The 15503-nt window shown below is 43.1% G+C and overlaps 1 protein-coding gene across 1 annotated transcript; it reads left to right on the forward strand.

Moving 5' to 3' along the window:
- Positions 1 to 1481: 1481 nt before the first annotated feature.
- Positions 1482 to 15237, forward strand: LYSMD2 (LysM domain containing 2). Its single transcript, XM_076347769.1, is given in 5 exon segments — positions 1482 to 1497; positions 1500 to 1570; positions 1572 to 1838; positions 7151 to 7488; positions 14459 to 15237. Coding segments are annotated over 5 exon segments (744 nt in total). The 3' UTR covers positions 14511 to 15237.
- Positions 15238 to 15503: the final 266 nt, after the last annotated feature.

Here is a 15503-nt window from a genome sequence, read left to right on the forward strand (position 1 = left end):
CACTCTAGGATTGTCACATTGACTTCTCTCATGTGATGATGGGGTGCTGATGTGTCATTCCTTATCAGCAACTCGTGCATCTTGCAGGGCACCTTTTACATTTTCCTAACCTATGTCTGGAAACTTGTAGCCAAATTAACAACCTTTGTCGCATCTGCCTTGATTTGTGTACTGTATTCCTTGGAGACACTCCATGATCCTCCCACTGAACATAACTAACCTAAAAACCACAACTAGGTATTATGTCAGGTGATGCATTTTGTTTTTCCAAATAATTATGCGACTATGGGCTGAGGAATGCCAAGGTTACCACATAAACCAATTAAGATCTCTTGCATGTCTTGCTTAAGTTTCAGCCAGAGGTCTATCTTTCTACACCTTCTCAGAAAAAAAATAGAATTATACCAAACTAGGTGTTCATTACACGTACACCACCTCCCAGAATCGCAGCGTGGTTGAGGTTGGAAGTGACTTCTGAAGGGCATCTTGTCCAAGACCCCTGCTCAGGCACAGCCACCTAGAGCAGGCTGCCCCGGACACTTCGTGGTGCTTTGGTACACGTTCTGCCTGTACAGGATGCACACGTGTGCACCGTATATATCTAACAGTTTTTGTTACAAAGCCCCAGTTAAGTGATAATGGTTCAGCTTTCAAAGAAAGCCTATACACAGGTTTCTTGGTAAGCACTCACCTAAAACACTCTGTTATGACATTCATTTTAAAGTAGCATGGATATTCTAAACCCTAAGTTATTAGTCGTGACATCTACTAGTTTTTCCTCAAAGGAATTTCCCACTTACTTACTGTTATTCCAATAAATCTGGCATAATTGCTACACTTTTATGTTTGTGCACTTTTTTCTTTTAAACTCTCTGCTTCTCGGTCTCGGTGACAAAGCGTGCATCGCCAAGGCTCCCAGCTGACAAACGGGCTGATGTCTCAACAGCCACCAGTACTCCGTGCTTGCTCCTTTCTAACTGGTGAGAGAAATCACAAGTCTCTACTGGAGCGATACAGATTTCCGGACCCGGCACGAAGAAACGTATCCCTTTCTCTTGGCAAGTGACCAGTAAAGCCCCACGGACAGGCGAGACTCGGGTGTTTAGGGTCTCCCCCCGGCTCTGTCCTCTCAACCCCGCCGCGAGGGCCTCGGGGCGCCAGGCGCACGGTCGAGGCGGGGGTGGTTTGGGGGAAGCAGAGGCCCACGGCCTGCAGGTAGGCCACCTCACAGAGCGAGGGGCGCGGGGAGAGAGAACACCTTCGCTTGGTAACTTTTTCTGGGAGAAGGTGGACTCTTTATCAGCCCGAGCAGCAGCCACACGCCTTCAAAGCCCGCTCGGGCCCGCCGGCGCCGCTTCGCTCCCGGCGCCCCTCCAGGCGCGCAGGCTCGCTGCATTGCGCAGCCGCGGCGGCAGGCCGCCAGCGGGCATGCGCGCTGCCCCCCCCGCGCATGCGGCCTCTCCCGCTGCCGGCGGCGGCGCATGCGCGGCGGGCCCGCCCCAGCCGAGCCGCAGCCGTTGCCGTTGCCGCCGCCGTTGCCGGACGGGCGGTGCCTGAGGGGGCGGGGGCGGGTGCGCCATGCCCGGGAGGGCGGCTGCGGAGCCGGCGCGGAGCCGCGGTCGCTGAGGCGCGGCGGGAGCATGGCCGAGTCGCTGCGGGAGGAGCCGCCGGGCGGGCCGGAGTCGGAGGCCGAGCTGTCGCAGCGGCTGGCCCGCACCAAGGCCCGCTCGTACGGCAGCACGGCGAGCGTGGCGGCGCCGCTGGCCGAGCGCTACGTGGAGCACCGGCTCAGCGCCGGGGACACGCTGCAGGGCATCGCCCTCAAGTACGGCGTCACGGTAAGGCGAGCGCCGCCGGGGCGGCCTGCCGGCCCGGGGAGCCAGAAGGGCGGCGGGGCGAGCCGGGGAGGGGCTCGGCCCCGGGGGCGGCGGGGCCGATAGCGGCCGTTGGCTCCCTAACGGCGGCGCGCGGTTGTTAGGCCCGGAAGGTCAGGGAGCCGAAAGGGGAAGATGCGCTGGACGTGGAAAAACAGCGGAGAGATGACGGGATGAAGCTGTCCCGTAGGGCATTGCCCACCCGTAGTGGGCAGGAGATTCGGTTCGTACCGCGGATACGGCGCTGGCTTTAGTTTCAGTATTTAAAATGCCGACATCTGAATCTTAGGACCTGCTTGGAGGGGTCGGCGGCCCGTTCTGGTGGTAAGTGGCTGAAGCTCGCGCTGCCCGGGACAGGGCACAGGCCCTTCTCCAGCACGGGCTGACAAGCGCTGGGGCTGCGGAACCGGCCGGTGGCCTCTTCGAAGGGAGATGCGCTTCCTCCCGCAGAGTAAACCTGTGCTCACGTGACAGTTCACCACTACGCTCGCTTCAGATTTAAAAAAAAACCCGTGTAATTAAACTTACCTTGAAAAGAATAATTATTTTGAGGTTGACACATAGGCTCTGACAAGAAGAAAGAATTTCTTCCAGTAGTTTCAGGGCTAAAAATTCTTCCGTTGTCACCTAGAGGTGATTTACAGCTGATTTGAAAGTGTTGCTGCTTTTCTGCTCTCTTCCTATAGAGAAGAAAGCTTACTTCTGTGGAAGACGTTGAAAGGGTTGTGCCAGCCCAAGATATGCAGAGTCCAACAGGGTCTACCAGCAGGCCCTAACACGCTGCCATTTCCCAGAGGGCAGAGCTCACCTACCCTGCCTTCGTTCCAGCTTATTTGGGGCCCCCTGAGCTACCAACTGACGTATCTATGTGCAGCTTCGGTAGTCCCAACATGCGACATTGCTTGGGGCCAAGCAGCTGATGAGCATAGCTAACAGCGTGGTATTAGCACACAGTCAATGTCGCTTTCACACCAGCTGCAAAGAGCACCTTCCAGTTGGGCTCTTTCTGGAAGAGGTACAATGCAGTCCCAAATTGATAGGTTCTGACTGGAATGGGTTTCCTTTCCTTCTCTGGTTCTGAAAGATCTGCTAAAGCCTTCCAGCAACTTCAACAGCATTCAGCCTTTGTTATGAAAAGGGTTAAAAGTCTGTTTCTCTTCCCTTAAGAAAGATTAAGCCACTTTTTACCAAATCTTGTTGACAACAGGACTAATGGCATTTTGGATTTACATTGGTCCACATTAAAACAAAGTTTTGCTCAATGTGGGTGCAAAGCAAAGTGACCTAGCTGCTCACTGGGTTGGGTTGATTTTTTTTTTATTTATTTTTGACAGCGTTTTCCATAATGGATAAAGTCTCTGGCCAAAATGATTTAGCTATGTTCTTCATTCAGAAGTGTATTTGCTCACTGCAATAAGTGAAAAAATATAAACAGGTTACTAAAATAGTAGTTTTCTAGAGAAAAGGCATTTCTATGCACTTTACAACTTCCTTTCAGCTAAAGTGAAGTTGTGGATCAGACCTGTACAGTCTGAAAAAATAGGTTTAACTTATGAACCATAAACTTTGTTCATAGCATGAGTTTAATAAGCTTTTGCTGTGCTAATGATGCATTTAAAATATAAATGCTGGGTTTTTTTAAACATCTCATCTGTTATTTGATTTAATGTTGCTAGTATTCTGCTTAAGAAACCAGAGCTGCATCATTATAGACTTCGATTGAGAAAGGTTAAACTGACATGAAATGTCCCTGAGAGCAACGACAAGTTAGCTGAAATCAGCCATTGTGTTTCTGCTTTAATGGGTTTCAGCCCAGGATAGGAATGTATGCAAACATGTTTGCTTTTAGCAAAATGAAGAATCTTACGTCTTCACGCAATGACAAGGACTGACTTCCTCTGAAGAGTCATTACGTTTGCTTCCTGCATCCTGTATACTTGGCTGGCAGTGAGAGCTGCTGTAGTGGGAACATCAGAATTATCTATGGCGGCCATTGCCTCCAGTATTACTGTTTTTTAGAAGTTTCCCCTTGTGGTTTTCCTCACTGGGAGTTACTTTGCAGCAAGAGGCATCCTGTCCAGTGCCTGCCTTGGCATGACATAGCATAGGCAGTTTAAGATGGATGAAAATGTTGGGGGGAGGGGAGAGAGAGAGATATCAATGTGCTTTGTTTGGCCTCATCCTCTGCCCTTCGCCCCTCTCCCCCAGATACCGTCTATTAATCTTGTATGGCTTGTGTTCATTAGATCTTCCTTTGAACACCATTGGGTAAATTAACACCGGCAATTAATCTTTAGTATCATATTTATGGTTCAGTTGGAGCGCTGTTTTCCATCATACAAAGGTATCCCTTTTGAGGGGAGAAGGAAGAGGACTGTTTGTTTCATTGTCAGTAGAAGCAGTTGTGATGGGTTAGTTCAGCACCGGTTTATGCATTAGTGCAGCTTCAGTTAAAGTATTAAGAGCAAAGGCTTTAGCACGTGCTTTCACTATTATAGGTCCGTAGCTAACAGAAATTAGTTCATTTTTCGTAGCACTAAGAAAACTAGTGTTAAATCCTGTTCTCCATATACCTATGAACGTATGGAGTCATACTGAGTTGTAGGAGCAGTATATATTACACATATCAAGTAACCTGCTCAAGGCTGAGGGATGTTCTTTTTAGAACCAAGTATTTCCCATATCGTTGTTACTCAGTGCAGAGGTGCACAGTCTTCCAAATGCCACAAGATGTTATTTAAATGGTATTTTAGGAAGAAATAACCAGAGGTAGAGTTACAGTGAAGTAAGAGAGAGAACAGCAGTACGGTGCATTATTTATCAGCTATTGAAGCATCACCTTCCAACTCCCCTGTAGTAGAGATCTCAGTTTTCAGCTTGTGTGTTGTATTTTTAGAGAAAAGCTCCAGCTAGCATTTTAAACATTTTTTTGATACCCATCAACACAAGACAACTTTTAGATATTTTTACAATTGACATTTAAACTAGCATCTGATGGCCGTTATAGGTCTCATTACTAAGTCAAGTGAAGCTTCCTTTATGCCCTTCAGATGGTACTCAGCTTGGGAGAGAACTTAGAGATACACCGCATACTGTGTAACTAAAAATAGTTTCCAGGCTTCAGGAACTGGAAGAGTAATGAGCTTCTCTTGCTTGAAGTAGTGGCTTACTATCTGACACTGGATATTAGTTATTCAGCTTTTGAAAGTGATTATTAAATCTAATCATTCCATCACTTAGCCATCTGCAGCAACAGGTTGGGGTTGTCTTTAAGTAGAGAATACCATTTTTGTATATTTAATGGATAGAAATAACTTACTGCCGACTTTACTGCACCGTTTTCACTACTCTCACTCTCCCAGACACCTAGCCTTTCTAGAGAGAATCTCCTATTTATTTTTACGGAGAAAGATTTCATCAGGCTTCCAGGACCCAAGCAAATGCATCCATACATGACACCAGATCTATAATGGCATTGCAGCAGATACTCTTACCACACAGTTCAGGTCTACATTGCGTGCAGGAGTTTGTTCCACTTCTGCAAGTGGCCACAGTCTCACATCTACACAGAGAAGACAGACTAACATCTCTGTGGTTTTCCCTTGGTTTTAGACAGCTTCCCCTGCTAGTATGTTCAGTGTGAGAAATGCACAGGCATGTTAACCCAGTTATTATCTGTTAACAATGGTCTTTTCTTTTGCAATTGGGAAGGACTCCAAATAGCGTCAGAGCAAAGTTTAAAGAGTTTAAGACTGGCAAGCATAAGATGGTAGAGCAATTTTTTCATCATCTGAGTGCTGAACTGAAGATACTTCAGACTTTGAAGTAGTGAGTGGCTAGTGCTTAGAGTGTCTAGCTTTTTCTGGGTGATTATACTAGCAGTAAGACTCCTATTATTACAAGACTTAAAGTTTTTATTCTTACTCAGTTTAGCTCTATTTAGTTTAATAGAAATCAGTAACACTTTTAATGCAGGCAAGAGGTGTTTTCAGTTCTCTTTATACTTGTTTTCAAGCAGGTTTTATTTAGAGTGCATTTATCATTGCAGTACTGTAGTGATTAGGAATTTCTGCTTATTGCAGTCACCAGGGGACCAGAATGGTCATTTTTCTTTCTTTCACTTAGGACTTTTCCTAATGAAATCATGAGTTCAAGTTATAACTAAAGCTTACAGTCACATAATCATGAATACTGATTTCTGTGCCTTTTTAAACTTGCAATTGAGAGATAGGAAGATAGTTTAACTGTTACTGACTTGGAAGGGAAATTTTGATGAATAAGAACTTAAACAACATTCGTAGTAGTAGGGAGATAGTATAAACATTTACTGGGAGCTTTTCTTCACCTGTAAAGCAATGGAATTTATGATAGCTTCTCAGGTTAAGTATAGAACAAGTGGGGCTTTATGCATTAGTATGCTGAGAAAGATGGAGTAGTCTTCTTGCTTCTGTCATGAGATCATCTGTACTGATGAGTAGGTTGTAAGAAGTACTTTGGGTAAAAGTTGCATAAAAAGTATTTAACAGTTATGTGGTAGCTGTTACCCTGCATTATTACATACATGAGGTTACTGTTGATCAAGCTGTAAGTTCAGTTTACTGGACAAATGCAGCCACTAGTCTATGCAGCTGCATTACAGAGTGTTTAAGAGTCCCCCATTCTTTTCACTGCCTGACTTCTCACTGAAAATCAGGACTTCATCTGAAGTCTGAATTTTACATCAGCTAGGGGGGAAAATACTATGTATGAGGCATATACTGCTCTTCAAAGACTTTTGGTGCTCACTGTTCATAACTAGCATGTCCTAGAATGCTCAAGGTAACTTTATCACCCCTCTTTGTATTACGCATGCTTTTTACCAGAGAGTTCACCTACAGCAGCTGCTAGCAGTTCTGAGCCTTACTCTAATATAAATCCAAATTAGCAGCACTTTTGCGATAGGATATTTATTCTTTGGCAAGTTGTTCATGTGAGCCTGTAGAGAGATTGGAAGACTGTTCAAGAAAAGCCTCTTTAGGTAGTGCAAGACTTTAGAAAGACCAATATTTTGGAGTCAAGTCTGCATAAAAGGAAGAAGCTCGGGTGTTGAGTTAACAAGGCTAAGACAGAACATACACTCTGAAATCAGTTTGAATGCAAAAAAATCCTTACCTGAAGTCATTGCAGCTGCAAAGGAGGTATAGATTTATTGTAACTAAAGATTACTGTACTACTTAAAGTTAGTACTTTATACTTTGCCAAAACCTAATAACTTACATTTTTCTTATCTTTTTCAGATGGAACAAATAAAGAGGGCAAATAAACTGTTCACTAATGACTGTATATTTCTGAGGAAAACCCTGAATATTCCTGTTATATCAGAGAAACCATTACTGTTCAATGGACTTAATTCACTGGAGTCTCCCGAGAATGAAACTGTTGACAGCTCCCCTTCTTGTGATGAAGGACTAGTGACAGTTCAGGAAGAAAGCAGTTCTTCTCCCAGTCCTCAAGAGCCTGACAATCAGCCCACTGCACCAGAAGAACTATCTGCCAGAGATTTCCTACAGAGATTGGACTTGCAGATTAAGTTATCCAAACAAGCAGCCAGAAAACTAAAAGATGACAATGTCAGGTAAATGCCTTTTTTAGTATTAAGCGTCTTAATCTCATCCTGAAGGCTTTTTAGTCTAAGCCTAACCCTCTTTGTGTGGTATCTCAGACAGCAGCTGTAGTTTTAATTTGTCAACAGTAAGTCTATGCTATTATCATGCACCAGATACATTCAGAGCACACCGTTAGCAGATGCCTTGATACGGCAGTGATAAAGGGTGCCTCACAATACGTTGTTTGTAGAATAGCAGTAATATTCCATGAAAGCTAGAAGGCCAGTATTCTCCAAGATGTCTTGCTATGTAAGTGGGCAACTATTTAAGCAAACCCATAGTTTTCAGTAGAGTACTAAGCCAAGGCCTATGAGGAAGCTGACTGTGTACAGCAAGGCATGATTGTGTTTTTCTTCTGTCCCAAATTGCCTCATAATTGTGTAAATATTCTCCATGTTGCAGTTTCAGTTAAGCTATCTAATCTCCTTTCCCTATGCAGTCCCTCCCGTTGTGGATCCACCTACGTAGACTTCTGTCTTTTCTTCAGATTTCTTCTGCAGCCAGGAGCTCCCACACACTTTACTCCTAGAAAAAGCAGTACCTTTTGACCTCTGCCACAGTGATTATCCCCTCACATATGTAGGCATCCCATGGAGAGTACAGAAAGACTTAGAGCAAGAATGGACTTCAGTAGTGTTTGTTTTCCCATGTCCTCGGGACGAAGCTTCCTCAGCTTGTTCACAAGCAGTCTCTTGGGCTGGTTGTCTGGCCTGTTTATTCTCTGCAGAAATTGCCTCAGTGGGTGATGCCGAGGTGGCCTTTCTCATGACAACAAAAGGTATGGCTGCAGGGGACTGGTATCGCTTCTCTTACCAGAGAGCTGGAGAGAGGTTATGCCTGCAGATACATACTTTGCTTTGGCAAATTTGTTTAATGCAAAACTTCTTCCATCATCCTGGCTCACTTCACATACTCTGATTTTGGGTGCAAGCAATATACTTTCCATGTTAAGAAATCCAAATCTATTGAGCATGAGTCCCATCATTTCTTCAATAAGTTAAGGGATTGTTTCAGCAACTTAAAATCTTTGTTCAATAGACAAAAATTTGAGGGGGAGCAGTATATTGCATTTAGCAATTGGACAAGCCTCATTTGGAGAGATAGCCCATAAGACAGCTTAAGGTAATTCATTACCTATTGCACTCCACATACAACTCTCCGTTGCCAGAAGGACACTGGTTCAGAGTTACAGTCTCAGGGAAGGCCGGAACGCTTTCACATCTTGTTAACACACTTGTCCATTATTTTCTTTTGAATTGATTACATGAAAGAGAAAAAACAGCTGTTGGAACTCAGATCCTTCTCTCTTCAAACTCATTCACTTGCATTGTTATATTTGAAACCACGTAGCATCTATCAAAATGTGCCGCTGCTGACTCTCAGATCATTAGACATATGTATCTAAGACAGATTAGAGTAGGTGTTGACCCAGCAGTTAAGCTGGGTGACAGGAAACCACAGTCCCTGCAAGAGGAAGACAATTATTTTAACATCCTTTCAACAAAATAACATGCTAATTTACAGAAGGAAATTCACTTAGACCTTGCTGCACTGTGAGCAGAGCCAGTACAGTGAGAGTGACACTGCACAAATAGTACACTGCTACTACTAATATCCATTTCCTATATTGCTTAAGTTACAACTTGGGAAATGAGGGCCTGGTACCAAATTTCCTCACAAGGAATAATGGATACAGGAGGATGAGTAACTTTCCCACCTCCTGTTCAGATTTAGAGGGTAATTTTGTTAATTATGCATGGAGCACAGATTTTTATTGGTCATGATGCTACAGAAAGCATGAAGTACAGAGCTGCAGGCTATCTGCTGAGCAGGATGTTATCTAAAGCTTCTGAAGAGAAAAGCTTCCTATATGTCTGATAAAGTCTTCATAATGTCACCTTCCACCCCACCACCTCTGGCTTTCAGCCATGGCTCACGAAAGCCGTCCTTGCCTTATCTTCTCCAACTGTGTTCACCCCTTTACAGCCTGAGAGGAAGTGCCAGAGGACCAAAGTGAATGTTTACTCCTTGCAGAGAGCAGGAGTAGAGGGAGACTGTTGCCGAAAGCCCTGGAGATACTTCTCAGCTACGTACCATCAATGGTATTTCTGGGCCCGCACTGGAAGGTGGCAACATTCCTTACTCAGCTCCAGCAGCTCCCCAGGAGGCACCTGTTCTCCCTCCTGCCTATACCTTTCTTGTCCCTTGCTTGGAGCAGGAGGCCCTGAAAATTGGACAGCCATCATGATAGTAAACCAGCCTCATGAATATGCAAATTTTCAATTTTAGAGTGAAAGCTATTTATGAAATTAAGAGCGCTGTTTCCAGCTACTCTGGCCTTCTGTATTCAGATTGCCTTGTCAAGGCCTGTTTAGAGTGACATGCACCAGCACTGCAGTTTACTTAAGTGCCTGTTTGAGAGTAAGAAAGGAGCACCTAGAGTTACATCTACTACCACCAAAAGGGACATTGGAACTAAGAAAACTGCAAGCAGAAGCAGACTATCAGTTCCAGAACTTGAAGAGTCATAACTTCTCACCATACCCGTGAGCCTGATTTGACAGATGGAGAGAATCACGACATCTCTTAAGTTGCTCTTTACTTTGGTCTCCCTTAAAGTTGCCAAGAATGCGTGCATATACATGCACTGATTCTGATCAAACTGTACAGGCAGTTTCATAGTCAGAAACTGCCTTGTGCTACAAAGACAGCTTAAGGTGAATTACAGTGTTTAATTGTAACTCTTGAAGTCACCCCTTTAAGTGCTCTCAAAGGAATAAAGTATATTAATCTCTAAAGCCAGCTTCTTCCCAGCTAAAGCCTCTTGTTGTTAGGTAGAAAAATTGAGCACATAGGTGCAGATTTAGACTAGTTATTAAACTTTAATAGCCATGCAAGTAGATGAGCATTAGATTATAGAATGTGATCCACTCGGTTTGTGCCGGCTGCCTTTCACTATTAGAGTTTATGTAAGCATATGGCTAGATCTGCATGTAATACTACTTTTACTAGAGAGTTTCACTGAGGAAGACATCATTGGTTAATGAGTCCCCCAGTCAGGCATATTTACCCAGGATGCAGCTCTAGGTGAGCAGCTTAAGGCAATAAGACCTGTTTTTCTTTTTGAGCAATATTTTTATAATAGGCCAAAAGGAACGCGAAAGTATTAGTATAGTTGTTTGCAGCATATGTCGCTAACTCACATTTTTGCATGTTAGGGAAGAATACCCAGTATTAGTTTTATCCACACATGGAAGAAAAGCAACTTGTAATAGTTTGAGAAAATACAGTAGTGCTTCATCTTGCCCAAAATGCTGTTATGCACGTTTCAGGATGCCGAAATGGAAATTAAGTTTAGTGATGCTTTTTGTATCAGACAGTTGAACACCAGAGGTCTAATGCAAGGTCTTTATAGAGTCCTTAATATTTTAGGGTGGTACTGTGGGAAGGTAGGCTAGAACACTAGGGCCATACACTGTGCTTCTGGGACAGGTCACATCTTTCTGCATTTGCCTTTTAGTGACTCACTTTGAAAACCTTGTAATTGAATAGAGCCACTCTAATCATTGTTGCTTATACGAGCCAATATAATTAACTGGTGTGCAGCACTGGAACAGAACCATAGAATCATTTAGGTTGGAAAAGGCCTTTAAGATCATCAGTTTACCAACCGTAAACCTAACACTGCCAAGTCCACCACTAAGCCATATATTGTCATCTGCTCAGTTGCCTCGACCTGAACCTAGGACAGAGTAGGGTGTTGAAGCATTTGAAACTGATAACTAATTGAGTTAATTTGCCCAATAATTGCTCACCATCATTGGCTGTCAGCTAAGAAAACAGATACCTCAATAAAGGAGGCTGCCTGTGGAGAATCCTGTTTTCAGACTTCCAAAAGCTATTAACTCAGACTGCTGCCTGGTTTAATTGTGGATTCTAGAAGCATCCAAGCATCGGATTCGCGTTTACTTGTTCACACTCAGGTGTGCTTGGTCTTACAGAAGTGGTTATTAGCATTTTTTATTGAGGCCTGATGCATATGATAGCTTGCAGTAGATGTCTTTCAGCTCCTGTAACCTGCTGGGCAAAGTGGCAACAGCAAACGGGAAGAGACAGCACTACGAAGCATTGTAATGCTGTGCTGTTCCTTTCCCTTTGCCGGAAGGAGAATGTTGCACTGACTTACCACTTTGCTATTTTAAGCATCTTGAAAGTGAAGAAAATTGTTTGGTCATTAAACATACACGCACTGTCGTGTTGCTTGTGGGCCACGGGCTGGAGCTACTACTGTGTAATTTTGTTTTGTATAAACCTTGGCTTGTTTTTAAGCCATCAGAACAGACTTGTACTTGCTACGTACACTTCTGAAGATCTACATTAGTAACATTTCCTGGCCGTTACCTTGGTTTGGAGTAATGTGTTGTAGACCTTATCACATAGCCTAGTACCGCAGCCTGGGACAGAAGGTTTAGGAGCTGTTCTTGCCAGCCCTTACTGCCAGCTACAGCATGCCTCAGCCGTGGTCAGAAATTTGTTTTGCACATTACAGGCAGTCACTGCTTTGCTTAGGTTCAAGCGTAATGACCTACTACGTGGCTCTTACGTCCCTGCCACGAACAGAAACCCCTCAAAGCTGGCTGTGACTCAAGTGCCAGTCTTCTGCCCTCTGCTGACAACTGCCACGTAAGAGCCCATAGCCCAAATGCGTATTTCGCAAGGGAATTGGAGACGAACAGCTTAGACTAGCTGTTTTGTTACTTTGATGTCCGAAGATCTGCTGATACAACATCACTATTGCAACTCTTCCATTTTCCATATTCACCCCTACTATCCACCATAATCAACCGCAGCTAATTTCAGTCTGGTGGTTGGCTGTTGCCATGTCATGATGGATGTCATTCCTATATTAAGGCTTTCAAGAAAAAAGAGTGAAAGGCCAATTCTGACAGCCTCTGATTAGAAGGAAGGTCTTTTTGCTGTAACTCTGCCGCGTTTTATTCTCCTAAAAGGGGAAACATAACAAAACTAAGAAGTACAAAGTAGTTTTCAGAGTACAGCATAGAAAGTAAGCTTCTCCCCTACCGGACAGTCTAAGCTCTGAAAACAGAAGTTCTCCTCCATCCTCACAAACTAGCAGGAGATTGCTATTTGCAGCTGTGTTCTGGGCATATGTGGCTAGAAACCCATTGCCCCAGAAGGGCATATATCAGAGCTTCAGAATATACTTTTTGAAATACTTAGCTTCAGCCAAGTAGTTATGGTTGAATTTTACAGTCCTGCAGTCCAATCTTACAAGCTTGGTATGTTGATAGGTTTCAATTCTGAAAAAAGTTTTAAAATGTATTGTCTTGAGACTATAGATCAAAAGTGCTCTAGTGCTTATTCAACTAAACGTGAATTGTTTGCTCCCTTACTTTACTGTCATGCCAGGTATTAGGAACAGCATCTGCAAATTATAGTATTCTGTGGCAGTTTTGCAATGCAGGATTGATGATCTAAGGAAAGACACTACTTAAATATGCACAGATCATCCGTATCTTAAGAATCATGCTTGGCACTGGGTCTGTAGCATCACTAATGTAAATAGATGTAGTACTTGTAAGAAAGGCTAAAAGCTGTTTTCAGTACTACTGTAACCACACGTCCCTGCAATAACTACCAGTTTCATCCAAAACCTGTTTTTTTGAGGTTTCATTTTTTTGACAAGATTGTTTCAAGGCAAAAGCAATATCACGTCTTTGGCTTAAGGAGATAATTTTGCTGGACTACCCAAGAACAGGGAAGGGCTGGGAAAATGAGTGCAAGTTACTCAGCTGCTTGGTTAGTTTGTAGGGTTCTTTCCTCTGATTCTGTTCTGGGGGGGTTACATGAAATTTAAATTATAGATAAATAATCATGTTTAGAAGTTAGCAGGGAAAAGTCTGCATGATTGGGGTTTGGAATAGTATTGAAATACATAGTTTTTACCTTATACCACTATTAGACTATTGGAATAACTGTACCTTTGTATGGAGGCACATACAGTATTAAAAATAACTGGAAATCCTTTGAAGCTCAGAGTGTAGCAACTGTTAAGTCTCTGTTCTCACCAAAACACTAACATTGGAAGCAGCTTTAAGAATAAGCTCTCAGGAACATAATTTTGAAGCTGCAGTAGTAGAAAACAATGATCTTTGGAGAACTTAGCATGCTTGAATTAGTACTGGATGCTTGAATTAGTACTGGATGCTGCACTGCAACAGGTTTACGTAACCCCTTTTTTTATAAAGGCAATATTGTCAAGCAAAGAGTAGGCAGACTGATTTTTCCGGAGGATTTTTTAATAGCAACACTACTTCAGTTTATCCAGTCATTGCAATAACAACAGCACTTGTGGGCAGCCATTTTCTCCTAAGAAAATCCAAGTGATCAGTCTCAATGCTGATTGATGCACCCGAAGTACACCTCAAGGAGTATCCTTGCAGCGTCAAGACACAGATCCAGCTACAGCTATGATGGACTGCTCCTGTTCTCGCCTCATTTGGTCCATCTGCACCCCCTGCCTTTTCAAAAGGCTGAAACAAACCTACGACTAAGCTTGCTTTTTTAAAAGAAGGAGTTGAAAGCAACGGTCCTGGAACTCCAGCATGCCTTCCACTTGTTTGTCCTTTGCAGTATTTCTTATTGATTTGGCACTGTAGTGTCAGGAATAGTTCATTAAACTCGAAATACGTTCTGATGTTGTTGAACTTACACAGCGTTCTGTTCTTGAAACCACATAACGAGAACTCCAGAGATGTATAATGAACAGTAACGTACTGCAGGTAGTATTCCTGTTAGGCAATGCCAGTCTTAGCTATTTTGATCCATTAGGAAAACTTTATCAGCATTTGCATTGCAGTTTTACTGTTGAGACATGGCGTGTGCCTGATCTGATGATTATGATCATTTTCTTTTTAGAGAGGAGGAGAATGAGGAAGGTCCCTATGCAGCTTCTTCATATCACCAGTAGAAGACAGATGTGATGGCCTGAAAACTTTCCGTGAAATCAGTTCTTAAAGAACTAAATGGTCAATAATTCAAAAAACCAAGTCTTTTGGACTCATCGTCTCGATGTACTTAAAACAAGTCATGAATGGGTAATTGCACTGAAATTATGACCTCTTCTGCCTTCCGTAGGCTAATGTCCTTATGCTATATCAACAAAGGGTTTAAGCCTTCCAAAACTAGCAATGGCCTTTAATACCCCTTCTGTGCAAACTGTAGCATGGTAGCAACAATATATCCTTGAGGTCACCTTTATGCAGGATGTTGATCTTTAGTAAAGATTTTGTAAATACTTGTTAAAGTGAAATTTGTTTTAAGTATTTAAAAATATTACATAAGTTTGCTTGTAAATGACAAACTGTGAAAATAATAGAAATTTACTTATTCTGCAAACACAGGTGAGTTTGCTGTGGAAGTTTTGTCTACTTCAGGGCTGTGGAACTTGCCCCGGGCTCTGTGTGCGTGTCTGTGCGTGGTTATGATGTATTCCTAGAAAGGGGAATTCGACTTGTTTTGGTTAGTTAAAGCCTTTATGGTTAAACAACTGTTTGCAAACTGGATTTCTGCTAATAAAAACGAAGAGTTACAGCAAGAGATTTTTCTTTGTGAGATACGACATTGGAATATCAGATGTGTGTTCTTGTGTGCAGTTATATTTTGTGTGGTTTTAATTTAATAAATACAAAAATACCGATGTGTCTGTTCATAATGAAGTCAGCTCGGTTCTAGTCTGGTTTTTGCGAAGAATGCTTTGTCTAGTTACATGAGCTATTAAATGCTAATTTCAGGGCAAATAATGTCCTTTACCTTTACCATCTAGCTCACTCTCCTCAATGAGACCTGTAAGAACTATTTGATCTAGTTGTGCGGTCAAGGAAACAGTATTAGGATTGATAAGAGCCACGCTGGTAAGCCTTCGCTGTTCTGAGAAGAGATGCCAGTACTCAAGCCTGCACGT

This window comes from Aptenodytes patagonicus, chromosome 10 (genome assembly GCF_965638725.1).
Source record: "Aptenodytes patagonicus chromosome 10, bAptPat1.pri.cur, whole genome shotgun sequence".
NCBI classification, from domain to species: Eukaryota; Metazoa; Chordata; class Aves; order Sphenisciformes; family Spheniscidae; genus Aptenodytes; species Aptenodytes patagonicus.